The following is a 27209-nucleotide window of genomic DNA, read 5'->3' as shown; positions in this document are numbered from 1 at the left end:
CAAATAATCGATTGAAAACAACAATATATAAGAAAAAAAACCTTAACACCTCATTATACAAATACAAAAATATATCTTTATTTTTTAACATAAATACAAGTTCATTCAAACAAAAGTACGATCAGGTAGATCATAGATTTTCCGCAAAAAAATACAAAGTATAAATTTAAGTAAATTACTAATACAAGCGGAAATACGGTAACGATAATAGGCAAACATTTTTTTCTTCAAAATTTTCTTTACAAAAGTCTTATTAGTTGTGGAACACTGACAGATATAGGTAATATATATATATATGTAAGAAGCATAGCACATTGAAAAATGCGTTGCTGTAATTTTGACTAAGCTTACATGGAATTAAACGTAAATCTTAAAAGCAATTTGTCATTTCGTTGTTAGATCCAGAGGCACTTTGGCTTTTGAACGTTGGTTAACTTAAATATTTAGTTAATGTGGAGATAAATATGAATATCAAAATACATTTTTTAAATTAAGTATTAAGTAAATGCTAGTACAAATATATATGTGTATATATATAAATATAGAAATTTGTTTGTTATCATTTTAAAGGCAATTAAACAAATAAACACATACATTTTGTGTTATTTTTTGTTTGTTGTTTTATAAGTAAATTGTGCGTTTTTTCACTGCTTAACTTAGTGGTATTCTTGTCTCGGAAAATAATCGGGTAAAAAGAAATGTATTAGAGTTCCGGTCATCATCAAAGCAAAGAAAAATATAACTGCAATCCACCACAAAATACGTTCCCATCGACGTACTTCTAAATTTCGAAGAACCCCGAAACCCACTAGAAGGCCAGCAACAGCACCAGACAAATGAGCCATATAACCAATTTGGTCATGTTGATCGGTAAGATGGCGATAAATGGAAGTTCCCAAATCGGTGAAACAGAATATGAGAAAGACAAAAAGCTGAACAATGGCATATTCCATTTCGTTCCAATTCTGTAAAACAAACAATTTTAAATATTTGTAACACAAACTTCTTCAGTACCAGCTCACCATAATTATAGTGGCAATGTGTGCCGTTATAAGTGCATAAACTCCACCCGATGCCCCTGCCAAAAATATGCGTGGACTTGTCAGAGATGTGCCCATGGAGCCAGCCACGACACCTGCTAAATACACCAAAGTCACCCGCCACCAATGATGCACCAATTCTAAAGCTACGCCCAGGAAGATTTGAATGATGAGGTTCATAAAAAGATGCATTAGGCCTACATGGACAAACATATAGGTGACGAAACGCCAAGATTCGTAGCGCTTGTATGGATTGTAAATGAACAATGTTGCGGCAGGACCATTTGTACTTTCGCCAATACGGCGATTATTGTCGGGATCATCTCTGGAAGAATACAAATATTGTTAAATTTTTCACTATACATGTGAAGTATGTGTGATTGTATTTATTGCTTAGTGTCTACCCTGATCATGCCGACCGAAGGAAATCGAAGTATTGTAACACAAAATAAATAATAAAAACAAAATTAACCTCGAGGTTAATTATTCATTAAAAAGTTAAAAAAAAGGTCGAATAAAACCAATCAATATAATTTTGTGAATATATGCAAGATGTATTTAATAAGGTGACCATATCAGCACAGCTGATGGAACTTGATAAGTCAATTAATTTTTTAATTCGCCTTATTAAAATGTAGACTTCAAAATATATATATGCTCTATATTGATTTTTGTGCTTGCTGCTGTTATGGTTCTTAAAATTAGGTTATATAATGGTACGCGTCTAACAAACTTTATTGCTATCAGCTTCACTCAGGGAACTAGGTGCATTGTGTCGCTCCGAAAAAGATTCAAAAAGCGCCAAATAACACAGACAAAATTTACGGCAGTACAATGCCAGATATTAGATTAAAGAAAATAAGGAGCCAACATGCATGACAATAATGGAAGCCAGGCGGGCTGGAGAAGTTCCCCCCTAGCTGCCATTTTAAGCCCTATTGCAGTCAAGAATGGCGAGAGGACTATGCTCTTGAAATAATTTAGACAGGAAAATTGTGTTCATCTACCCATAGTCATGCGTCTACCCCCGCAATTTCGGGGCAGTGTCACAATAGGTGATCAACCGTCTATAACTCCTCCTCATCCCCATAAATCATGTGTAAGTCCGTCATGTGTCCAGCGCGACGTCAAAGTCCTGACATTGCAAGAGCCTCAAAAAGGGCTACAAAAACCGTGCTTGTGGTGATCTTGATCTTGCCCATCAAAATAGTATGAACTCAATTCAGGAGGAATTCTTATGTCCACCAGAGATTCATGCATTTGACACATGTGATATGTGGTATCTAGTTACAATCGAAACACACGCTTATGAAGTTGGAAACAATCCCAGCCCAATTGGAATTGAGTCAGAATTACCCTGGTCTGCACTTTTCTCGCTACAATAACCTAGTTAAAACTATTTAAACCTGCCACCTTGATGGTTTTTTGGAGGTAATGGGAATTTTTTATTTTAAATTTGTATTTTCTTACTTGACACTCAACTATTTATAAACTCCTTTCTTCTTCCTTTAATTAGTTGAAGCGAATTTGCCGTAAATTTTAAATGTCACGGCGAATCGAATTTTCTTCGCCCTGTATACAAATTTTGACGTATAAAGTTCCCAAAAAAGATGATTTGTTGTAGCAATTCGCCGATGCGGCCACCTTATAAATACGCCTTGGTATTGTTCATATTTTCCAGTTTTTTGTAGCGTAATTAATAAATTTTGTAAATGTATAATTTTAATAGAAAATTTTCTCAATGGTTTTTGTTTTCGTTTCAATTTATAATTGGTCGCAATTGCCGTACCGTACAAGGTATCATCATCTGTTTAACTCCTAAAAATATTAACATGCCTCCACCTGGTCACTTAACTATTAGTGAACTGTCCAGTGATAGAAGCATGCCTTCTGATTATGAAAAACTTGGATTAGGTGTTTTTTAAGCTTAGTAAAAAAATAAACCGGCAAACGTACTGTGGGCCAAATGGTTTATCAAGCGGCTCTAAACTTGTGGCGTTGAGGGTATATTTATTTTTTGCTAATATTTTTTTTTTGGTTGAGAACATGAAAAACATAAAATATTTGTTTAGCATTTTTGGTTTTTTGTGAAAGTTGCAACAATTTTTCAATTTTAAAAGTTGTTTTTATACATACCCGGTAACCGAGTTGGTAGCGTGCTTGGATAACCATTGCCGGTGTCGTGGGTCCGATTCCCGCCAGAAGCCTTGGTCTGTTGCTACTCTGGTATCACAATGGGCTTAAGATTGTCTAAGTGAGTCTGTAAAGGACTGCCACTCCTACCTAACCTAACCTTTAATACATACCACCGCAGGATGAGGGGTATACAAATCTATTCAATCCATTTGCAACACCTCGAAATATGGATCTGTGTATATATTCTTGATCGTCTTGATATTCAAAGTAGATCTAGCCATGTCGTTTTGTCTGTCTACCGAAATCACGAATGCGGTCGAACAAATAGAGCTAGCCCCTTGAAATGTTTCAAAGCTAATTCTTATTGAAGTAGATCATTGGAGAGTGCAAATGGACTATATCGGTTCAGATTTGGCTATAGCCCCCATATAAACCGATCCATCGATTTGACTTTTTGAGTCCCTAATGAACGCAATTATCATCTGATTTGGCTATAATTTTGCACAATGGCATCTCCTCCAACATCTGTGCCATGTATGTTCTGAATCATTGCATAACCTGATATGATTAGGCTGACATTTTGCACAACGAGTTCTCGTATGAAATCCAATATGTGTGGCAATTATGGTTTGAATCGGTCCTTAACCTGATATAGCTCCCATATAAAACTATCTCTCAATTTGGCTTGCAACATACTAAAGGGTAATTTTTTAACTATTATCTTTTTGGCAACACTGGTTAAAACAGCTCACGCACGTTTCGTGTTTTCTTCTACTGTCAAACATCTTCAGTTGCGGTCTATAATTTAACCATGAATCGTCTTACAAACGAACAACGCTTGCAAATTATTTAATTTTTTTTTTATCAAAATGCGTGCTCTGTTAAGAATGTCACTATAGACGAAATTCATTTTTAGCTCAATGGGTACGTAAGTAAGCAGAATTGTCGATTTTGGAGTGAAGATCAGCCAGAAGCATTGCAAGAGCTACCAATGCATCCAGAAAAAGTCACAATTTGGTGCGATTTATGGGCTTGTGGCATCATTTGACCTACTTCTCCAAAAATGATGCGAATCGTAACGTAACTGTGAATGGTAAGCGCTACCGTGAGATGATATCCAACTTGTTTTTGCTCAAAATGCAGGAGCTTGACTTGCATGACATTTGGCGTAACAATGGACTTATTGAGAGGCGAGTTGGGTGAACATTTTATTTCACGTTCGGGACCGGTCAATTGGACGCCTAGATCGTGCGATTTAACGCCTTTTAAACCATTTTCTGTGGGGCTATGTTGAAGCATATGTCTATACAGACAAGCTAGCTTCAATTGATGAATTAGAAGACAACATTCAAGAATTTATTCGTGAGATACCGGCCGAAATGTTGGAAAGAGTATGCCAAAATTGGACTAAGCGGATGGACCAATTGAGGCGTAGTCAAAGTCAACATTTGCTTGAAATAAACTTCAAACATTAAATAATGTGGACCGTACTAACGGTTAAAAATTAGGATTTCATGCACAATTTCGTGTGTATTTTTTTTTTTTTGGAAAACTTTCCTATAGCTCTTAAAAATCATCTTTTATATAAACTTATAGTCTGAGAGCCGACATTTTTCCCAAACAAATGCAATATTCCCAGCGACCATCTTCCCCATCCGTGATGGCTGTGGCCTCCTATTGGAAGTTACAGTCCTCCATGAAAACTCAGGGGCCGTGCACGCTTCCTTCGTTCCTGTTCCAATTTTGTCTACCTTCGCAGGGCACTGTCTGGAGTCTCCATTGCGGGATGGCTAGCTTGATTTTCCCAGAGTACTTGAAAGCGTGGAGCTCTTTTTCCTCTTCAATATTTTAGTAGTGTTATGCTCTTCGTGATATTCAGCTTCTGTGGAAGTGCTTGGAATGTCAGTTATATCCCTTCCAGCATCCTGCACTGCCCGATTACGCTGCCGGTATATACTCCTCTGTCTCCTTCGTCGTGCACCGGATCGCTTTCTCGATCTGCTTGCGAGCTTAGCAAAGCCATCGCTCACTTCTGCTGTCATTCCGATGCCCTCATCTCTCGATTCGGCTGCGATGACTGTTTCATTGGCACAGTCGCTGTCTGAATCCGAGTCAGAAACACCACCTTTACTTAAAGGCTGGGGACGAACTGTGCATCCCTATGGTTTATCCGTCTCTTCCTCATTAATTAGTCTGACGACTAGTAGTGCGCTTGAAGCATTACTCCCGACTACAGGTGCCAAGGCACTCACACCTATAGGAGGGGAAGACAACATGCTACGGTACGACGCCACCACCGCAGATGTTGAATCTTTGAAGTTCATTTCTAGCCTACTCCAAAATGCTATAAAATTTTTTTCTTAATAGGTAGTACCTATTCCGAGATACGAATATATATTTATTTTTTCTTTGAGGAGCGGAATAAAAACACGTCTGCTTCACTCAACGGCTACAATATAACTTCAATGTTCACTTAAATCTCATCACTTTTTCTATTTCGGTTGAGCGCCCAGAATTTGTGGGATGATGCTTACCCGATTGGCTCAATTAATCGAGATACGGATATTTAATAAGTCAAAAATTTAAGAATAAGTTTATTGGAAGATGTTGAAGTTATTTAAATGATTTACATAATGTATGCTTGAATAAGTGAATAAAATTTTGTCCTGTTAGTGTAGAGTGAAATGTTCATGGGCAAATTTGCGATTTTTTGTAACATGAAATAAAGTTATTTGAAATTAAAAACGATTAATTACTGCACAAATGTACTTTATTAGCCAAAAATGGTTCGCCCAAAATTATAAATCGATGTTTGTCGCCATGTTGCATTCTTCACAACTATTTTTCTGTGGCGACCAGGATGCACTAACGAGGTGAAGTCATGCGAATAGCAGAGTATAATTTTCTTATTTTTGTCTTGATTTTTCAGTAAATCTATATGCCGAAGGCTAAACAGCACAGTTGTGATATTTTTCTAATATCTTAAAAAGTTGTTGATCCGTTATTCCACACATAAGCAACACAATAGTGTTACAATGATAAAAATACAAATATAAAACATATTTGTAGAAAATAGGTTGCAAAACAAAGTTAATTTTTAAAACCACTTTGACATTTCAACGGCATTTGCCACTCAAGGTAGAATCCATGACATATTTACCAGGTTTTGCTTTGCTTTAATTGGCTATGAAAGAATATTTGTTCCACTAGCCGAACGTAGAATAGCGTTCCAAGCGCCTCGATATTCTGCGCTCATTCTACAATCTCTGACAACAAGTTTCGAGGTGTCTCCCACAAATCAATCTTTCCATCGGGTTTTTGGTCTTCCCGGTTTGTGTGTACCACCGTGTTTGTCTTCAAAAGACTTCTTTGCTGGAACTTCTTCATCCATTCTGACAACATGACCTAGCCAACGCAGCCGTTGTATTTTAATGTGTATAACTATGCTATCGTCGTCATACAGCTCAGCCAGCTCGTGGTTCATACGTCGCCTATATTCTCCATTAACGCAAACTGGTCCATATATTTTATCAGTGCCTTGTATAGTGTAAGCTTCGTCTGTCGAGAGGTGGTCTTGTTTTTAAACTGCTTACTTAATCCAAAGTAGCATCTGGTGTCATTCATTTCGGTTACGGCGGTGCCGAGGTAGATAAAGTTACTGAACTATGATTCCCAACTTTCTCAATTTTCTTTATCTGGTCGGTTGTGCAAGGCTTTTTGGGAGTTGAAACCATCCATTTGGTCTTATCTCCACTTACTGCCAGTCCCACTTTCAACTGACTCTTTTTCGGTTCTTTCAAAGGCTGCAGTTACTACTTCCGGTGATATCGATGTCGTCGGCATAGGCGAGTAGCATGTGTTCTCTTGTGATTAGTGTACCATATCTATTCACATCTGCATCTCGTATAATCTTCTCCAACAGGATATTAAAGAGATCACACGATAAGCTGTCTCCTTGTCTGAAACCTCGTTTGGTATTAAATGGTTCGGAGAGATTCTTTCCTATTCTTACTGAGGACCGCGTATGTGTGTCATCCTGCAGAGTCTTATTAATTTTACAGGGATACCAAACTCAAGACATGACTTGAAATACCTTTGAACGTAAAGGAGTATCGAAGGCGGCTTTGTAGTCAACAAAGAGATGGTAGGTGTTGATTTGTTCTTCTTAGGGCCCAATTATCTCATTGACTTTAGCTTTTAATCTTTCAAACAGTACGCTCGAGAGTATCTTGTATGCGATGGGGAGGAGACTTATTCCTCTGTAGTTGGCACATTCCGTTTTGTCTCCTTTCTTGTGCAATATCTGTTGCAGGTCAACGCAGATTATTGATACCGCAAAATCATCACAATACAACATAGTAATTTATGAAAAAGATACTAGAATCCCGTAAGTTCTAGCCCATGGAAACCATATTTTTTCAGTTTTGGCATACGCTACTTTAACTTAAATATTTCCTATAACATATAAGCACAGATCGCAAAAATATTTTTTCTTTTTGGGAACTCGATATGTCAAAATTTGTAAACAAGGCGAATAAAATTCGATTCGCAGTGACATTTTAAATTTTCGGCAAATTTGTTTCAACCAATCAGAACTAGATGTAAATTTAATTTTAAGTGTCAATTAAAAAAAAAAAATAACAAATTGAAATATGTACACAAACGCCATCCGCTCCCAAATGCTCATCACCAAGATGACAATAGTACGAAAGTAATGGGAAATCAAACGGTTAGGAATTATGAATAAGCAGCGCCTGAGACATATTTATTTCACGAGGAAAGGGTAGAGGTTACATCCTTTAACTTCCCACGACAGGCAAGAGTAATTGCAATCGAGACAATTCTAACCAGGGACTACATATCACGTGTCACATATATGCCTTAAATAGCAAGATTATGCCTAGACACAACAAGGAGAGGCTTTATCTCCTAAGGGAGATAACATATAGTTTTCATTGGGACTTTCAGGTGTTTCAAGAGCAGTGGGCGAAAGTTGTTGCCTACGAGGTTGGCGTTATCCTGTACTATAAGATACGTGTTTCAGGGTGCATACATAAATAATGCTGTTTAGTTGGGCGATGGCTAATGGCCTGCAATTTCGGTGAGAAGGCAAATGTTTACGGTGAACACATTCTTCTATGTCTGAATTCTCTACAACCACATAGTCCACTCGCCGTTCTTTATTATGTATATGGCAGATAGGAGGGGATTTTGTCAGTCCGATTAGCTCCCATTTTTTCTAAGGCATCACAATGGACCTAAAGTGAAGAGGATAGCGATTTAGGTTGCTGGACGGGGGCCATTCAAACTTATATAACCCAACAAACAAGGCGTATTTATAAAGTGGCAGCTTCGGCGAATTGGTACAACAAAGCATCTTTTTTGGGGAACTTGATATGTCAAAATTTGTAAACGGGGCGAAGAAAATTCGATTCGCCGCGATATTTAAAATTTTCGGCAAATTTGTTTCGACCAATCCAAGGCGTATTTATAAGGTGGCCGCTTCGGCGAATTGCTACAACAAAACAACTTTTGTGGGAACTTGATATGTCAACATTTGTAAACATGGCGAAAAAATTCGATTCGCCGTGACATTATAAAAATTTTCGCAAAATTTGCTTCACCAATCAGAGCAAGAAGAAAGGAGTTTATTAATTCTTGACTGTCAAGCAAGAAAAAACAAACAAGGAATATTGTGACTAGAGCTCAATACAAGGACGGTTCTTGTACCGCTCTTTCAGGCCCTTGGATATTTGTGGGATTTTTATATCATTTGAAATGGAAATGGTGAAAGTTTGTTGGATACGAGAATGACGTTTTCATTTTGGTGTGTAGCCGTTAAGAGTGTATATAGAATGCTGCCAAGATTGGCCAATGGGCTTGATGTAATCCCCCAAAAGATAATGTTATTGTTGTACACCAATATGAGGTAACTTGGTGTGTTTAGGGAACCTTTCGTGGATGGGGTGGGGATACCGCTCTCTCTACTGAAAAGGGTCCTGACAAGCCATCGCAATGTCATGACTTTGACGTCTCGCTAGACACATGGAGGACTTACGCATTATAAACGGTTGAGCACCTATTGTGACACTGCTTGAAATTGCGGGGGTAGTTTGTAACTGAATTATTTTCAGGCACATAGTCCTTTCGTCTTTTTTGACTGCAATAGGGGTTTGAAATGTCAGATTGGAGGGAACTTCTCCAACCCACTTGACCCCCATTATTGGCTCCTTATGCTCTTTATTCTAATGTCTGGCATTGTTCTGCCGTAGATGTTGTCTTCAACGTTGTTCTTCAGCGCTTTTTGAATCTTTTTCCAGAGCGACGCAATGAACCTAAATTTAAGACCAAAACAGCAGCAAACACAAAAATCAATTTATAAAATATTTATTTTGAAGCAAGGTGTAACTTGGTGTGTTCAGGGAATCTCTCCTAGATAGGGTGGAGCTACCGCTCTCACTACTTTAAGGGGTCGCGACAAGCCATTGCAATGTCAGGACTTTGACGTCTCGTGGAATACATGGCGGACTTACGCATTATAGACGGTTGAGCACCTATTGTGGCACATAGTCCTTTCGCCATTTTGACTGCAATAGGGGCTTGAAATGGCAGATTGGAGGGAACTTCCCAAACCCGCCTTGCCCCCATTATTGTTGTTGTTGTAGCAGTGTGTTGTACACTGAGGTACACTGGCAGCCATTGCCGATGGAGGACTCCATCGGGTCAATCCGGTACGTACAACCGGTTGCCATGGGATTGCCCCCCATTATTGTCATGCATATTGGCTCATTATCTTCTTCATTCTAATGTCTGGCATTGCACTCCCGTAAATGTCGACGCAATGAACCTAAGTTCGCCTGACCTTCGTTTAAGAAGCAAAACAGCAGCAAATACAAAAATCTAATTTATTTTTAAGTTGAAATTTTTATAAGGCGAATTTGATTTGACATATCAAGTTCCATCAGCTGTGCTGATCCGGCCATCTTAGTCTATACGCCTTGCTAACAACCAGCACAACAGCAAAAAAAAACAGATTTATAAAATTTTTGTTCTGAACCTTACATTTATGTATTGTTTTTGTAAGGTGAATTCAAAATTGTATTGACATTAGGAGTTACATCAGCTGTGCTGATGTGTCCACCTTATAAATACGCCTTGATAACAGCAAATGCAAATTTTGCCCATGAACATTCCACTAAGGAACAGGGGAAAACTTCTCATATATCAATGAGTGCAGTCCAATTCAAGTTTAAGCTCAATGATAAGGGGCCTCCTTTTTAAAGCCGAGTCCGAACGGCGTGCCACAGTGCGACACCTCCTTGGAGAGAAGTTTTGCATGGCATAGTACCTCATAAATGTTGCCAGCATTAGGAGGGGAAAACCACCGTTGAAAATTTTTTCTGGTGTTCTCGCCAGGATTCGAACCCAGGCGTTCAGCGTCATAGGCGGACATGCTAACCTCTGCGCTACGGTGGCCTTGATAACACCAGTATACACATAAATCAATTTCAATTTTCGGTGTTACGCCCACATATACCGCGGTCATAAAGCCCAAAATGAAATTGGGCGTTAAGACCGCCCATACAGCGGTCATAAGGCGCATTGGATGTTATGACCGTTTTCTATTAATAAAAGATTTCGTCGCTACCAAATAACCCCTAATGAAAAATCCCCATCATAAATTAAATTAACCCAAAATGTTTAAAAAATAGCTCCCTAATAAAAAATATTTCTACGTCGGTATTCACAAAACGTACTGCCTGTTTCACTAGCTTTGTGTCGCTGAAAACGAACGGTTTTCATTCGCTCTTATGTCAAAACCAGCTGATTTCATAAAGAAAAAACAGATGTTGTGATGAGTGAGTCGAGTTTCTCACATGGGTGACACAAAGTTAGTGAAACAGGCAGTTACAGGTTTATTTGACAGATTTCCTTTATAGATCTGTCAAATAAACCTTTTTTGTGAATAAGGCCGCTAATATATACAGTTCTTAAATATTTCGACCTCTGGAAAGCAATTTCATACAACATCTCAACTTTAATATTTTATACAGAACGTACCCCATACCGGCATATTTTAGTAATTTCAATACACAACATTTACAACTTCAATAAAAAAACCCATTACTAATTGCCCCCTCGGAGCGACCTTAAACGCAAATGTATTAACAACAAAAAAAAAAAACAAACTTACTGAAAATGTATAACATCGATGAGAAACATGATAATCTCGATTAACGAGAATATAACCATTGTCAGCGGAGGTGGACAAATGGACATTTGCTTTTCATATGCTCCATCTAATTGATCGCCTTCCAAAGGCTTCGGTGGTGGCACAATCATGCGGCAGTATGAGGTCAACAAATTTCGTATCATCCATTTGTGACGCTTAGACATGTTGTAGAACTCTTCAAAATCCAAAATTCCATTATTGTCATCATCGGACAATTTCAGAATCTGCTGGGCTACATGAGGTGGTATGTCACGGCATAGGCCAGATTCTATGAGTGTCTTCAATTCGTGAATGCTAATTTGACCATCACAATCGGTATCGTGCTGGAAGAAAGAAACCATAAAAACAAACGTATGGAAAATTAAAATACAAAATCAAAGTTGATACTCAGAAATGAAATGGATGAGCTCCATTCCTTTTCTAAAAGTTTAATGAGCTGGATAAATTCACATTAACATATGCGCAACGTATGTGTTTTTCCATGGCTATGACGTGGATTGGTTTTATTATTACCCCCATACATTTATGCATTTATTTGTCCTGAGTTTTTAGCTCAGGCGCAAAAAAAAATTGATACAAAATAAATAATTTAGAAAAAAAAAATGCAATGTTGTGAAAAAATAAAGAAGAGAATGATGTAGAGGCTGATGTAAAGGACTGTTAACCGAACATCACTCATTGAAATGAAAGTTTTTTCAAATCCTGCACATGAGAAATACAATTGTCAGCGGAGGTTGTCCCCTTATAATGCTGACGGCATTTGTGAGATATTCAGCCATGTCACACTTCTCTACAAAGAGGTGTCCATAAGCGGCACGCCGCTTAGGCCGATCAATTCACCCCAAAACCATTAGCTGAATATTTTTCTAATCAACAGTAGACGCATGTATGTATAAAATGTGAATATATTATTGGTCAATAGCTACAAGCAGTCCCCACAAAACGTTTACTAATGAAACGCATAGACATGTTTGGGCAAACTACTGAAACAAAACGACTTTTATCTTTATATTTCTAAAAAAGTACATATGTTACACGCAATTGTTGTTTAGCTATATTTGGAAATGTTTTCACATACATGCAACAACAATGTAAGATTATCTTGGTTTAATTTCATTTAAACACCCTACCAGAAGGGGATATACAGCGAAAATTTAGTTTGTTGTGGTGCTTAGAGGAATGACGATAATCGAATGAAGACATTTTACATTGTATTCATTAATATTCCAAGCAATGAATACGAGAGACAATGCATTTTATAAAAGACTTTGCTCATCTCATAAAAAATAGCCTTTTGTGCTGAAATTACTGTAAATAGTAAGGCGAAACCATAGTTTAATTGCTCACCTAAGCGCCCCATTAAGTTAGACCTAGGGACCCAAGAAGTGAAATTGGTCCGTATAGATGGAATTTATGTTTAATTTTATACAATTTTTACACTGATTTTATACTAATCAGGCAAAAATATAAGCGTCCCTTTTACAGCCAATAGTTGTCATTGGGTGGTTGGGAGTTGGGTGTTGAAACGTACTTCACATGTCAAATGTCTATCCAACCGTCTAAAAATTAACTAGTATTAGACAATTTTGTTCCCGCCTAGTGCAATCTTAAAAGAGAGGTATGGAGCAAATGGTCGATTTCACGACCGGTGGTACAAAATGGGTTAGGCCTTCTTATGGTTCAAGAAGAAGAAGGCCTCTTGAACCTTAAGGAGGCGGATTTCTGCATCGACTTTTGAAATACGGTTTGGCCAGAAAATTCGAAGTATTTGTCGCAGCCAGCGATTTATAAAGTTGGATTTTCCGGATAGTCGCTTGTGTCAAGCTCCAAGTTGTACAGCCATATAATAAAATAGATTGCACACTACTGTTGAAGATTCTGACTTTTGCATTATGTGAGATGTCACTGCATCTCCATACTTTGTTCAGTTTATGAAAGGCACTTCTTGCCTTGTTGATACGTACGCGTGTGTCTGCCTCCGATCCTCCGACCTTTGTTATTTTGCAGCCAAGATAGGAGAAGTTGTTAACGTCTTCAATGACATGGTCGTTTACAGTGAGTGGTGACAAATTAAATGTTCCTATCCTCATCAATTTCGTCTTTGCTATTTTTATCTTCAGGCTTACTTTGCCAGCATTTTCATTCAATCGGTCTAATTTCGCTTTTATGTGCTTAAAGCGTTGCGCAAAGAGACATATGTAAGAGGCGTGTGTATTTAGCTCTGCAGACTGTTCATTGATTATACGCAGGGAGTTAACGTGATCGGCACAAAAACGTCCTGGCCAAAAACCTGCCTGTCCCTTCTTCAAAATGCTGTCAAGTGTAGGCGAAATACGCTGCAGATGAAGACCTGTCATCACATTATTTATTGGGTTAAGCAATATAATCCCCCTCCAGTTTTTACACTGGGTTAGGTCACCATTCTTCGGGCTTGTGATCGTGATCACTTTCTTCCATTCCGAGGGGATAGCGTTTGTACCCCAGGCCTCTCTGATTATTGGGGTGATCGCTATGGAGCTATGGAGTGTTCCCCATACCACAACAGTTCAGCACGTATGTAATCAGGGCCGGCACATTTGCCGTTTGTGAGTCAGACTAGAACGGAGCTTGCGTCCTCGGTTGCCGGTCCTTCAAAGCTGAAGAAACCTTGCCATCGCTCGGGTATTGTAAATTCCGATCCGGGTTTTTGATTCTATAATTCGGATGTTGTTAATTCCAATCCGTCCTCATCTTTTATTATTGCCGTTGGTCTTATACTGTTGCCGCTCATTTGTTCTATTGACTTGTAAACGCCACGCATGTTTCCAATATTTGTTGCATTTTCGGCTTGCTCTGCAAGCGTATTAAAATATATTCGCTTATCTATGCGAAGTAGGCGTTTGGCCAGCGAGGCGGCGGCGCGATATTCAGTCCTGGCTGCGGTTTTTGTTACACTTGATTTTGCCGTAGCAGAGCGTTGCGTAGACGTTTCGGGTGTAGCTTCTCAGTTAATGCTGTTTCGCATTCGCGCGCGGTTTCAGGTTTTTTAGGTGAACGAAGTTGAACTTTGTTTTTTTGTTTGAGATCTTTTCACATCACTATCGATGTACGCTCCTCGTTCAGTTTTTACATCCATCAGCGAACCCAGAAAGAGTTTGCTGAAAAGTACATGATCGATTTGATCACGCGTATTTCCATCTGGTGATTCCCAAGTATATTTATGTATTTTTTTATTAGGGAAAATTGTGCCGGTTTCTTGCGGAGAAATCAACAAATCTGTCGCCATTGTCATTCCTGGTATTGCCAAGTTCTTGCATTGCCCACCTTGTCATTGAAATCCCTCATAACAAGTTATTGCCCTCCCTGGCATTGAAATCCCTCCCTCATAACAAGTTTAATGTCTCCTTTTGGTAGAGAGCTGAGTTGAGTTGGGAATAGAAGAAGTTTTGAGTAGTATTTAATTCTTGATTTATTTTTAAGAAAACTTTTATGGATTATTAATTTTGTAGTGTTTTAGTCATATATGGTCTAACGACTTGACCAATAAATGAGCAAATTATATTAATTAATCCTTAGGGTTTTCGTCATCGGGTTCGTTGGCTCGTAGCATTGAACAATAGATATTTTGCGGAATTTTGAATCTTGCCATCATGATGCCTTCAGATGTGACATTGTATGATAGAAGAGCTCGCTTTGCTTTCGGCGGAAGTAAAAGACCGACCCCATTTATCCGATGGATTTCATTGCCTGAAAAAATGAAGTGGTGGCCATCTTGAAGATCCATAGTTCCGGATTTCTGCCATCGTACTTCACTTAAACCGAGGATGTCAAGGTTGTAGTTTTGACATCTCGTCCTGGACTTGGTAGTCTCGATGCTTCTGAGACAGATCTGACGTTCCATGTTTCAATCATAAACCGTGTTCTGTTCTTGTTGATGTTTCTGTAATCGTAATTTTTAGATGGATGGCGGATTGGGCCATCGCATCGGTACCTAGTGCTGGGGCTGCCAGTGACCCTCTACGCCATGTTTTCTTGATGGTAAATCTTCTGAAAATCTGCGAGGGCCGCCGTTGCCCATTTCTTTTGGCTTATCCGTTGTAGACCCTATTGCACGGACCCACCGTGTTTGAATCTAACTCCCACGGAGGCTACTACTATATAATTACACCATTTTGTATGGTGTGGTTATATCCAAGTACGAACCGATTTGGCCCATTTGCAGACACCAACGACTTTCACCAACACAAACAGCTATCGTGATTTCCGCAAACGGATGGGCACACGGATGAATGGATATGGCTACATCGGCTTAAATTGTCAATATGACCAAGACCACAGACCAATATCTGGAGGAGTTATAAATACAATGGCTACGGGTAGCCAACACTAATATTTTTTATTTATTCAAAAATAAAAATTTGTGCAAAAACCATTCACTTTTGCACTGTATGACCACATTTTCGCTTGACTATTGCTGTGAGTCGGTCAAAAAACAAGTTGTAATCTGCCTATATTTTTGCCCATGCTCTTGTCCAATGGCTTTCTTCAGCGCGAAACATGATTTTTAGTCATTATTACTTTACGCGGGCTTTATGTGAGGGCGCCGAGTCTTGCTTGTAAGTCCATGGTCAATGACCGAAATGTTTGCGTGCCCACGTTTTCAAAGCAGCTTTCAAAATGTTTTCCCGATAATAAGTCGCATTTATTTTGACGCGTGGCTCGATGTAAACGATGGACAGCGGCCATCGGCGGCCATCGGCGGCCACAGCTGCCTCCACCATCATTTGAGATGCGAAATTACTTCGGGTGGACGTTTGAGTAAACACGATCATTTTGGGAGTTTACAAACTGCTCAGTTGGAAATTTTTTTTCCGTCAGAGAACACGATGTTTGGAAAATCACCATGTTCGTGCAGGCGCAGTAGCTCCTTTGTCCGTTCGAGTCTAACTTTTTCTCGCATTGGTGTAAGTTTGTGTGCCTGTTGGAACTTTTAAGGTTTTAACTTAAGCTCGTTTTTAAATTTATGTGGTTGCAACTTTCACGAAATATTTTTTCTTTAGCCATTTGATTGCCACTGTGGCTTGGATTTTTTATTTCATTTTTTATTAATGTATTATATCGAGGCAAATTCAACGAAACCACGCTATTACATTTGATCTCCAACACGAATAGTTTTCTTTATGAAAACTCAAAAGCAAATGTTCTTGGTTGTTTCTTAACAATAAAATGAGCTGTCACCAAAACGAATATATATATATATATATACCAGTCCCGCCCATCTTATGATAGTGGGTATAAAAAAGGCAAAAATCGGAAGGAGCAGACTAAACCTACGAAGTATACACACTACTTTTAAGCAAATTCGAGTGCATACTCAATCCCGAACGATGCATCATCTAGATGTGATCCAATTCCAATGAGAACATTTCGCGCAAAATTTACAAAGATCGTATCAAATGAAATTTACAAGTTGGTGCTTCATCTTAATCTTATCTGATTCTAATCGACGACATCAAACAGAACAGCCTATGCAATTTTTTTACAGATCGGAGCTAAGTTTTGTAAACTTTAGCAATAACAGCTCATATCGGATGAAAATTATTTATACATGTGAGCTCTACCTACATTCACCATAGCGCAGAGGTTAGCATGTCCGCCTATGAAGTTAAACGCCTGGGTTCGAATCCTAGTCAGAAAATATTTTCAGTGGTGGTTTTCCTTTTCTAATGCCATGCATAGAAGCCATGTAAAAACTTCACCCCAAAGAGGTGTCGCACTGCGGCGGGCCGTTCGAAATCGGCTATAAAATGAAGGTCCCTTATCGTTGAGATAAAACTTGAACCGGACAGCACTCATTGATATGTGAGAAGTTTGCCACTGTTCCTCAATGGATGGTTAGGGGCAAATTGTATTTCCATTTCCATCTACCTCTGCCTAAGAATAAGTGAAAAAAACGAACCGACGTATTTCGAATCAAGAAGTGTTTTTAACACGATCGGTACACGTGACAATAGGCCTAGCTCTTCTTCTTCGCAGCGTTGCAAACAAGCATATCCAAATTAGAATATCTATTTATCCCATCTCATACCACCTTATATTACAACCTTTCGGCATACATCATGAGCGCAAATATAAAGCATTACTACGGTCAATATAAAAACACACACAAACTACCACCGTGATGGGAGTGTGAATGTGCGGTTATCTAAAAATACCACTTTTTTCAGCATGTGGTGTAACAGCGCGAACATTCAGATGCGCGCGATAAAATGCAACTTAATGCACATTAATAGTATTAGTCACTTCTAACAGCAATGATACGAGCTGACAAATCTGTACTGATTTCGACGACATTCAACAGCCACTCCGACTCAAAGCCGCAAATGGGAATATTTCTTATAGATAATATGAAAACATGCTATGAAATATCGAACCAATAACAATTGGGCGACATCAGTTTTTTTCTTATTCGTCAATAATCTCTTACAAGTTTTCGCATTCATACAGTGTGTTTGATGTACAATCTATTCTGGGCTGCCAATATAGATTGGCATCGAAGCAAACGTTCCCAGCCGTATAAATACGTCGAAAAACGTACCATCCAAATCGACACAGAAGCTAGTCACCGAAAACCTGCAAACGCATTTGTTCTTAACGGCAAAGATAGAACGCACTCCTTAGGCAATTTGCGGCATGACAAAGCAAGCACTCAATTGAAAAATAATAACGAAAAATGAGTAATTGGATAAGTAAATGGAAACTAAGCTGAAGGTTATGTCAGTGGGTTAAGCTGTCGTTATACTGCAATAAACAAAATGACGAGCAGTGACTCCTAATTTTTCGATACTTTAAAGTAGTACATGAAAATGGTAAAATTTACGCCGACAATAACTTATTCGGCAACACTAAGTGCGAGTACCCATCTCGCTCCCGACACGGGATAACTATGAGCATCACGCAGGCCGAAACATTGAGCTCCTATCTTTGTGGTGTTATTCGTTTCCACAAAAATCTTGGAATGCCCCATACGGGTGAAGAGTCTCAGCGAGAGGTTGAGTGACACCGGCTCCAACTTAAATATTGAGTGCCTATGATGCTCGATACGACAAGGCGAGTTATTGGCGCATTTAACTAACCAATGGTCATCATGTTCCCGCGGTGATCGGTCATATAAACCGGAACGAGCTTGCTCGCCTATTAAAGCTTGACGAGGATCGCCACCTCCTCATGCAAATGTGCTTACAACAACAACAACCCATCTCGCTGTAATCTTCACGCAGCTGATATTGATTGTCCATACTAAACATGAGCAGAGTCCTCGTCAACGGGGTTTTGATAGCTCCAAGCTCTTAGGCGCACAAAGTTTCAAACTGCAATCATTGAGTCAACACCATTTATTTTTAAACTTGTATGTTTTTCGGCCTAGAGACGAAGCCTATTGAAATCGGAAGAAATCGGTTCAGATTTGGATATAGCTCCCATATATATGTTCGTCCCATTTGGTCTAATATTGCAATAATGTGGTCATTTGTTAACCAATTCTCTCAAAATTTGGTAGGAAGGGTTTTCTCTCGACTCTCCACATTATATTTCTATATCGCCCGATTTTCACCCCAAGGGACACTACAAGCGCATTTACTGACCAATCTTCCAAAAATCCTGCACAACGCTTTCTCTCGCTCGACGATTACCACAATGTCTAAAAAGTTTGCTCGAAATTGATTCAGATTTAGACATAGCTCCCATATACATATATGTTCGTCCGATTTTGAGAGATATTGCAATAATGCGGTTATTTGTTAACCGATTCCCTCAAAACTTGGCAGGACTTATGACTCTTAATATTTCTGGTGAATTTCATAGAAATCTGTTCAGATTTAGAAATATCTCCCATATATATACAAATATCACCCGATTTTCACTTCCAGAGCCACTGCAAGCTGCAATGCATTTATTGACCAATCTTACAAAAAAAAATTGCACAACGCATTCCCCGACGTCTGCTACAATATCTAAAGAGTTTGGTCGAGCAATCGGTTCGGATTTAGATACAGCTCCCATATACATATATGTTCGTCAGATTTTGGGTAATTTTCAATAATGTTGTCATTCGTCAACCGCAGTTTGAACATATTTGTTCGATACGGGTTGTTAAATAACCCATCTGAAAATATCTGCCGATATCCATCAAAATTGGTTCACAATTAGATATAACACTTTGTACTTATAGGGTAGGTGTAGGGTATTATACAGTCGGCACCGTCCGACTTTTGCCTCTCCTAACTGGTTTTAGCCTAGAAATACCGCAATATATATGTACATTTGTCAAACATAAACATTTCGTCACAACAATATATTTCGCCGCTTAGAAAATGATCTACAGCCACCATAGCATATTCCACACCTTTTTTCACTCCATTATCTTGTGCACTTGACACCTATCTGTGGGCAACGTCGTTTGTTGACTTTAAATTTCTACTACAGGCATTAGTCAGCTGGCAGCATGTGTGTGGACTTTTGATAAAGTTTGGTCTCTTAGAATAGCGTTGATGTTTTCATTGTCGTCAGTCATCCAGTTACTTTCACACTTTTTTTCTTATCTAAGAATTTGCTGCTTCTTGGTCTTGTCATTTCTGGTTAGCGTGTTAGGGAGTGAGAAAACTGTAAAAAATACATAAAACCAAACCGGTAAAGGTCTGCTCGATATGGGTTCGCTCTCTATTTCTGCTTGAAACGTTAAAAAGGTATAGTGTTGATTTAAAAAAGTTTGTGAAATTCAGCAAGCAAACAATCTTTAGCTTTTTTGTGTTCTTTTGTGACTTCATTGCGAAGTTAAATTAGATTTACAATGGCAGTTCTTTGTATATGGATATAAAGAAATAATAGGGGTTTAAAATTTCATTATTTGCAACAAAAAACGAATGGAAATAATTTGGTTTAATGTATTTTGTTTATTTATTGATTTCTGCACTACAAGACAAATATCTTATAAATTTTAGTGCTGTTAAAAATAAAAATTAATAACTATGCACATTAATGACTTATGTTTGCTTTAGAGGTGACATTCGTCTACCGCAAACTACTGTCTGCATCAGTTATTTGTTTTTTTATTTATGAATTGCTTTACAAGTGGAATGGCTGCAAAGGGATCGCAGTTCATGTTCTAATAGAAAATAACCTCGCCTTATTAGTGAGGGGATAACACTGAAATATAAATTTTTTTAAAGATATTTGGCCAAGTTGTTTATTGCATTGATTCTTAAAATTTAGTGACCCATCTGTCAGAGGTTCCAAATGCTGCAGTATTTTTGTAAGTATGGATGAATGTATTCCGAAAGCTCTAAACCGAGTTTAGAAAAAAGCCTATACTTTCTGCAAAAGAAATGTTGGGGACCGGTCCCTGGTCCCCCAAGCAAAATCTTAAACCACATTTTCATGTGGAGGTGGTGATCCTCGCTATCCTCCTGTAGGTGAGCAAGATCGTTGAGGACAAAAGGACCGATCGCCGTGGGAACAGGGTGACCATTGGTTGTTTAAATGCGCTAATAACTCGGCTTCTCATATCGAGCATGAAAGGCACTCAGTATTTGCGAAAGAGACGGTGACGCCCGGCCTCTCACTGAGGTTTTCGGCTCCATACCTCCCATCATTGGATGGGGGTAAACTAATCTAGTTATTCTGTTTGTAACACTTCAAAATATGATGTGCAACCCCATACATTATATATATATTCCTTGAATCCTTTAATCTAAGTCGATATAGCCATATGAGTCCGCACGTTCGTCTGTCTGTCTGTTGGCCATATCGGTCCAGAATGGGATATAGCTACGATATTAGTTTTCCTTCGACTTACTTGTTTAGTCCCCAGAAGATTTGTATAACCTAATATACCTCCCATATAAACTGATCTCCTAAATTGTCATCTTTACCACCTAGAAGCCGCAATCGTGACGTTTGCACATATTGTTTTGTTACGTTTTTTAGCAAACGTAAGAATTATGCTCTAATGGCTCTCACATGAACCTATCTCCCGATTTGACATCCCAAACCACTAGAAGCCGAAATGTTATCCGATTAGGCTGAAATTTTGAACTTATTATTATGTTACGACTTGCAACAATCGTGTTATGTACGGTCCAAATCGGTCTATAACCTGATTTGACGTCTTTTGCTCGTGCAGATTTGGCACATCGTGTTTTGTTATGGCATCCAACATCCATGGTTAGTATTGCCCAAATAGGTGTAACATCATGACTAAAAGCTTAAAAGTTTTGACTGGTTTGGCAAAAAATTCGGTACGTAAAGTACAAGTAAGCTCATTTAAGCTTTTAGCAGAATCCATGTAGAGGGTTGCCAAGTTTCGAACTGGACGAATTTATCACGCTTTTCTTGTTTCCCTACAGATCATTTTATCTGGGAACCTGCACAAGACGTCTTGCGCAGTAAGTATTTGTACATAAAACTTCCCCAAAATAAACTCAATCGACATCCCTAACTTGTGTACGTACGTACGTTGTCATCAATGAATCATTTAAACAAGGGGAAAACACCGACTCCACACACATTCACAAAACATGCAATACATACATGTTTATGAAGAACGTTACCATTGACTGTAAAAACATAAATATGGAGTCGGTCGCAGATAGTTCACTTGTTGAAATATAGAAATATACCTATATATATAACACGAGCTCTATGTTTGTGTGGACATTTCACCATTGTATCCACACTTCCATAATTAAATGATGGCATATTAATAAAGAGTTCTCTTGATGCTTACACTGTCAAATATTTCCTTGACTTTACGTCTGTCTTCAGATGCTGGATCGGTTTGTGTCCTTTCTCGTAAAGGAATCTCCTCCATGTCAACCGTATCTTGGCGGGCTGTCTGCGGCCGTCCTGGGCGTAGTTGTGGATAAAGACCATTTTCCACGTCTTGCAGCTCTTGTTGTCTTTGTGTTTTGGTAGCCATCCTCAATTCAGGACAAAAACTTTTATTAATAAACAATGTTTTGCTTTCCGTTCTTGTTGATTTCACTTGTAATATAATTTTCTCTCTACTTCGTATAGTTGTTAATACATGTTTTGTTTGCCTTTTTTTATATGAAGATTAATACATGGAGATAAGATAAATGGAAATTATCAAGTAATTAAATTATTATTCTCAATTCGAAAGCACAGCACAACAATAAATTCACTTTTTGTTATTTTCTGCTGGAATTATTTGTTTAGTTGACCACATATGTATTTTCATTCCATTATTTCTAGTTATTCTACCAAGAGTACAATGAAACTAATTACAGGGATGCCACTAGCTTTTTATATGTTATATGTCGAGCGGACAGCTGTTTGGCTAAATGTTGCACAAACCAATCTCTGTCACAATCGTAACGGAAGGACGAAAAAGCACACCGCGTGTCAACTCGCTTAAGCTTTCACATATCAATATTTAAATATTAGCAATTATAAAATTATCTTGAAAAACACTTTTATTGCTTACTTTTTTTCCCACAAGCCACCACAATTCGACAAATCGTTCCGCGTTCACAATATCACAATAAAGCAACTGCTCGCGTATCAACAAAAAAAGAATACTTGCTACAAGATATATTCATTTTATTTTGTCTAATATAGTGCAAATCACGAGTAATCGGTTACAATTGTATGTCATCGCCTAATATGAAAAAGTTCTGCTGTTTTATTTCAAGCATTGTTTACACGGTACACCATGATGTGTGGTCATTGTAATTGTATTGATGAAAATAAAAAAAAAAAAAACAAATTAAGGTCACTATCTTGCAAAATCGATTTTTACTGCAACTCTGAGTTCGAGTTTGCTACTACTTCGATCCATTTTTCATTGTTTGATAGTGTACCTCGCAAGAAAAAAATTGTACTCTGCTGTTTTCTGTACGCCACCTGAGTTAACATGTCTTGCGTGTAATCATTGCTTGACAGATGCTGAAAAACAAGATGACTCCAACAAAAAGTAATAAAATTAGAAAAAAGAAATAGCATAAAAATCTGTGTACTGTTGTTGGAAAAAAAATGTAATCAATTGCTGTATTTTATTTTAGAACTATATAGTGCAAATCACAATTAATCGTTTCTTATAATCTGTTATCGCATAATATAGATAACTATCCACGACAAACTCTGCGCTGATCATGGTTGAATTAAGAAGGTTAAGTCAAGATATATTCATTTACAGGTAGTGGCAGTTGCCCAACAACAAATTATGAATGCACTATCTGTCAAAATCAGTGCAACTCTGATTTTGTGTATGTTACTAGTTCGCCCCATTTTTCGTTGTTTTTTTTTTAGAAACACGCAACCAAAACTCGTTGATTTACTGCAAAATTAAAACAAAAATAAAAAAATTGTACTCAACTGTTCCTTGTAATGAATCCTGCCTCTAAATTGTATTATGACAATACGCATTCTCAAATAAGACTGGCTCGTGTTGTGTTGTGCCACTGACTTATATACCTCTTACTGCCCATGCATGGTACAATTAAAAGGTAGTGTCATTAGCAAAACAACAAAAAACTACCTCCAACGAAACTACCTTGAGTGGGAAATGCCGTAAATTCGTTACAGCCAAGACATAATTACCAGGTAATGTACCGTAAACAGCTGAGTACAATTTTTTCTCGCGAAGTACACTATCTGTAAACAAGTTTTGGTTGTGTGTGTATTAGAGTTAAGAACTATATAATACACAAACAATGAAAATGGCGCGAACTAGTAACATTCTCAAAATCAGAGTTGTACTTATCACTGATTTTGACAAATTTTTACTGGAAGTCGTTCCCGTACTTTATTTGCCAGCAGAAGAGAGCGCAAGAGAAAGCAAATTTGGACAATTCGAAAATAGAGAACCTGCAAATTTCTACTGGGGTTTTTTTGACAGCAGAAATTTAAACAGATGTTTTGTAAAGGTCAGTTGTTTTACTTTTAACAAAGATTCTACATTATAAGGTGAGTGAAAAATTTGTTTATTTTTAAAAACTTGAAAAATTAAAACATTGTATCCTTCTAGATACCAAGAAAAGATTAATGATCTTAAGTGTTTTGATCATTCTCATCAGAGAGCTACGATGAAACCAATACCGCTCCTTTGAATTTGTTAAGGAGGGAAGATGCTGCCATAGTATTCATTGGGTCTGGCTGGGAAGTTAAAAGTTACGCACAGTGGGATTGAAACAAATTAGGGCAAATTAGTCTGCCAATTGTGAACGGGAACAGATATTTTCAATGAAAACACTGTGTCCGTAGCCGCTACATGACCAAATAGAATGCTCCCTTAGCCTCACATCAGTGATTGCCGCCACATTTGTCTAGCCACAATATCCAGAAGCATTGGGTGGTAAGTTTCTTTGTCAGCACACCAAGTGCTGCCGACAAGGGACTTGAGGACGTTGTTTCTACTTTTATGTACGGTGATGGTTTGTAAAGCAGTTGTAGTCCTATGCAGACTTTTATATCCATGCTGATGCTCGGCGAATAGAAATTGTCCAACGGGAGGAGTTGTCACAATATCCAGAAGCATTGGATATGCGTTTTGGCTACTGATGACAGAAGAGAGTTCGGTCTGTACGAGTCCCCATTGCTCGTGTCCTTTCCAGGTTTCAGTAGCGGCAACACACTGCCCATCTGCCAAACATCGGGTAAAATAATAGTGTTCAGACAGGTTGAGGACTGTTGTAAGGTACTCGACTCCAGGCAGATCCAGATTCTTCAGCATCAGTGTAGAGATTCCGTTTAGGACCAGTGTCTTGTGCGACTTGCCGCCACGGATAACATTTGTAGCTCCGTGCACGGTAAATTGTGATGGCTGTCCAGCGGCAAGGAAATCATGGATACTACGAATGGCTCCCCTTCTATCCTTGTCACTCTCGGGCCAATAAATTGACGTTTATCTAAGGAAAATGCCTTACAAGTATCGGCAGCATTTTTATTTAAAAACAATTGCAAATAAAAAACCAACCAAAACGAAAATCAACTATTGTTCTGCAAATTTTCACTAAAAGTCGTTCGCGTACCTTTGCTTGCAAATACTTTAAAGAGAGTAAAGTAGCTCTTACTCTCCTGCAAATTTTTACAGGGCAAGTACGCGTACAGTCCTAATGTGAAATACGGAAAATTTTAAGTATTTGTCGTAGCGGCGATTTATAAAAATTCGGAAAAGATGTCAACGTCGTCAATGACATGGTCGTTTATAGTGAGTGGTGTCAGATTTGATGCTCCTATCCTCTTCAACTTGGTCTTTGTTGTCTTTATCCTCAGGCCTAACTTGTCACCTTTTTTAATCGTTTCAGTTTCGCCCTTATGTGCTCGAAGCGATGACAAAGAGGCATATATCATCCGCGTAGTCGATGTTGAGGAAGTCGATAAATTAAAAAGGTATAGGTGTGTATTAAGTTCTGCAGACTGTTCAATGGTTATGCGCAGGAAGTTAATGTGATCGGCACAAGAAAGTTCTGGGCGAAAACCTGGCAGAAGAAGACTTGCCATCAATTTATTTATTGCGTTATTATTTGAGCTAACGTACTCTCTCTCTCGTAATTGCTGAGCGGGTGCTATTAATTCCGTATTGCCGTTGGCCTTAAATTGTTACCGCTAATATTTTTAACACGTAAACCCAGCGCATATTTTTAATATTAGCTGCATTTTGGCTTGATCTGTCAGCATATTAAAATATATTCGCTTATCTCTGCGCACTAGGCGTTTGACCAGCAAGGCGGCGGCGTGATATTTAGTCCTGGCTGCGGTTTTTGTTCCACTTGATTTTGCCCGTAGCAGAGCGTTGTGTAGAAATTGCCCATGTTTTATTTCCTCTATAGTTTCGTTGCTTATCTATGGTTTTTGGGGTCGTTTAGCATGCTGCCGTTATGTCAGCCCATGTCTGGGAGGAATTTTGTAGCTTCTCAGTAAATGCTGTTACGAATTTGCGCTCTGTTTCGCGATTTTTTTTTAGATGAAAGATATTGAACTTTGTGCTTTTTGTTTGAGTTCTTTTGTCGACGGCTGGGTGTAGACGTAAAGAGCATGTGGTCACTATCGATGTGAGCTCCCCGTGTAGTGTTTACATCCATCAGCGAACCAGGAAAGAGATTGCTGATAAGTACGAGATCGGTTTGATTAACCGTATTTTCATCTGGTAAAAAAAGTTTATGCCTGCAATTAAGAGACGATTTCTTGCGCAGAACATAGCCAATCTGTCGCCATTGCCATTCCTTGTATTTGTCATTGTTTGTTTGTGTTATAGTTCTTAACTACAATATAATACACACACACACATCAACAACTCGTTGACAGACAGTGCACTTCGCGAGAAAAAATTGTATTCAGCTGTTTACGGTACACAACCTGGTAATCATGGCGTGACTTACACACGATGAGTACGAACATGATGTACCGCCTAAAAGGGATAAAATGTTAGTGCAATATTGGACTGGTATGTTATCGATATCAGAAAATAAGAAACGATTTATCGTGTTTACATATATGTATTTTATTTACAATTGAAGTATATCTTTGATTATTACAATAAAATATGACCAAAAGTTTAATTTCAGTGTGGAAATAGGGCATCGTGATTTGCATTATAAAGTACTAAAATAAAACGCAGCAACTATATAAATGGCCACATTAAATGATGAGCCTTGAAAACTCCCCATAAGTTTAGCTGCGATCTTTGCTTGTGAACGAAAACAGAAATTGATTATTCGATTTTTTTAACCACACACTAAAAGTCGATAATCGATTAAACGATTCGACTTTCTGCTCTATATCTGCTCGTGAACGAACGCTGA

The 27209-nt window shown here is 38.3% G+C and overlaps 1 protein-coding gene across 2 annotated transcripts; it reads right to left on the bottom strand.

Annotated features, from left to right (window-relative positions):
- Window positions 1-194: 194 nt before the first annotated feature.
- On the bottom strand, window positions 195-22983 carry LOC106085538 (protein rhomboid). Of its 2 annotated transcripts, none has more exons than XM_013249839.2 (5): window positions 22892-22983; window positions 22172-22484; window positions 11371-11732; window positions 1023-1365; window positions 195-965 (listed from the first exon to the last, which is right to left on the bottom strand). In XM_013249839.2, the coding sequence occupies exons 2-5, from the start codon at window positions 22361-22363 to the stop codon at window positions 657-659; spliced, it is 1206 nt and encodes a 401-aa protein (XP_013105293.1). In that variant the 5' UTR covers window positions 22364-22484; window positions 22892-22983; the 3' UTR covers window positions 195-656. The 2 variants fall into 2 exon arrangements, with proteins under 2 accessions (XP_013105293.1, XP_013105291.1); XM_013249837.2 differs by lacking the exon at window positions 22892-22983 and adding an exon at window positions 22590-22834.
- Between the last annotated feature and the right edge of the window lie 4226 nt (window positions 22984-27209).

The sequence above is a fragment of the Stomoxys calcitrans genome, chromosome 4 (genome assembly GCF_963082655.1).
Source record: "Stomoxys calcitrans chromosome 4, idStoCalc2.1, whole genome shotgun sequence".
Taxonomy (NCBI): Eukaryota; Metazoa; Arthropoda; class Insecta; order Diptera; family Muscidae; genus Stomoxys; species Stomoxys calcitrans.
The sequence above is the reverse complement of the archived record's forward strand: the minus strand, read 5'-3'. Positions and strand labels throughout refer to the sequence as shown.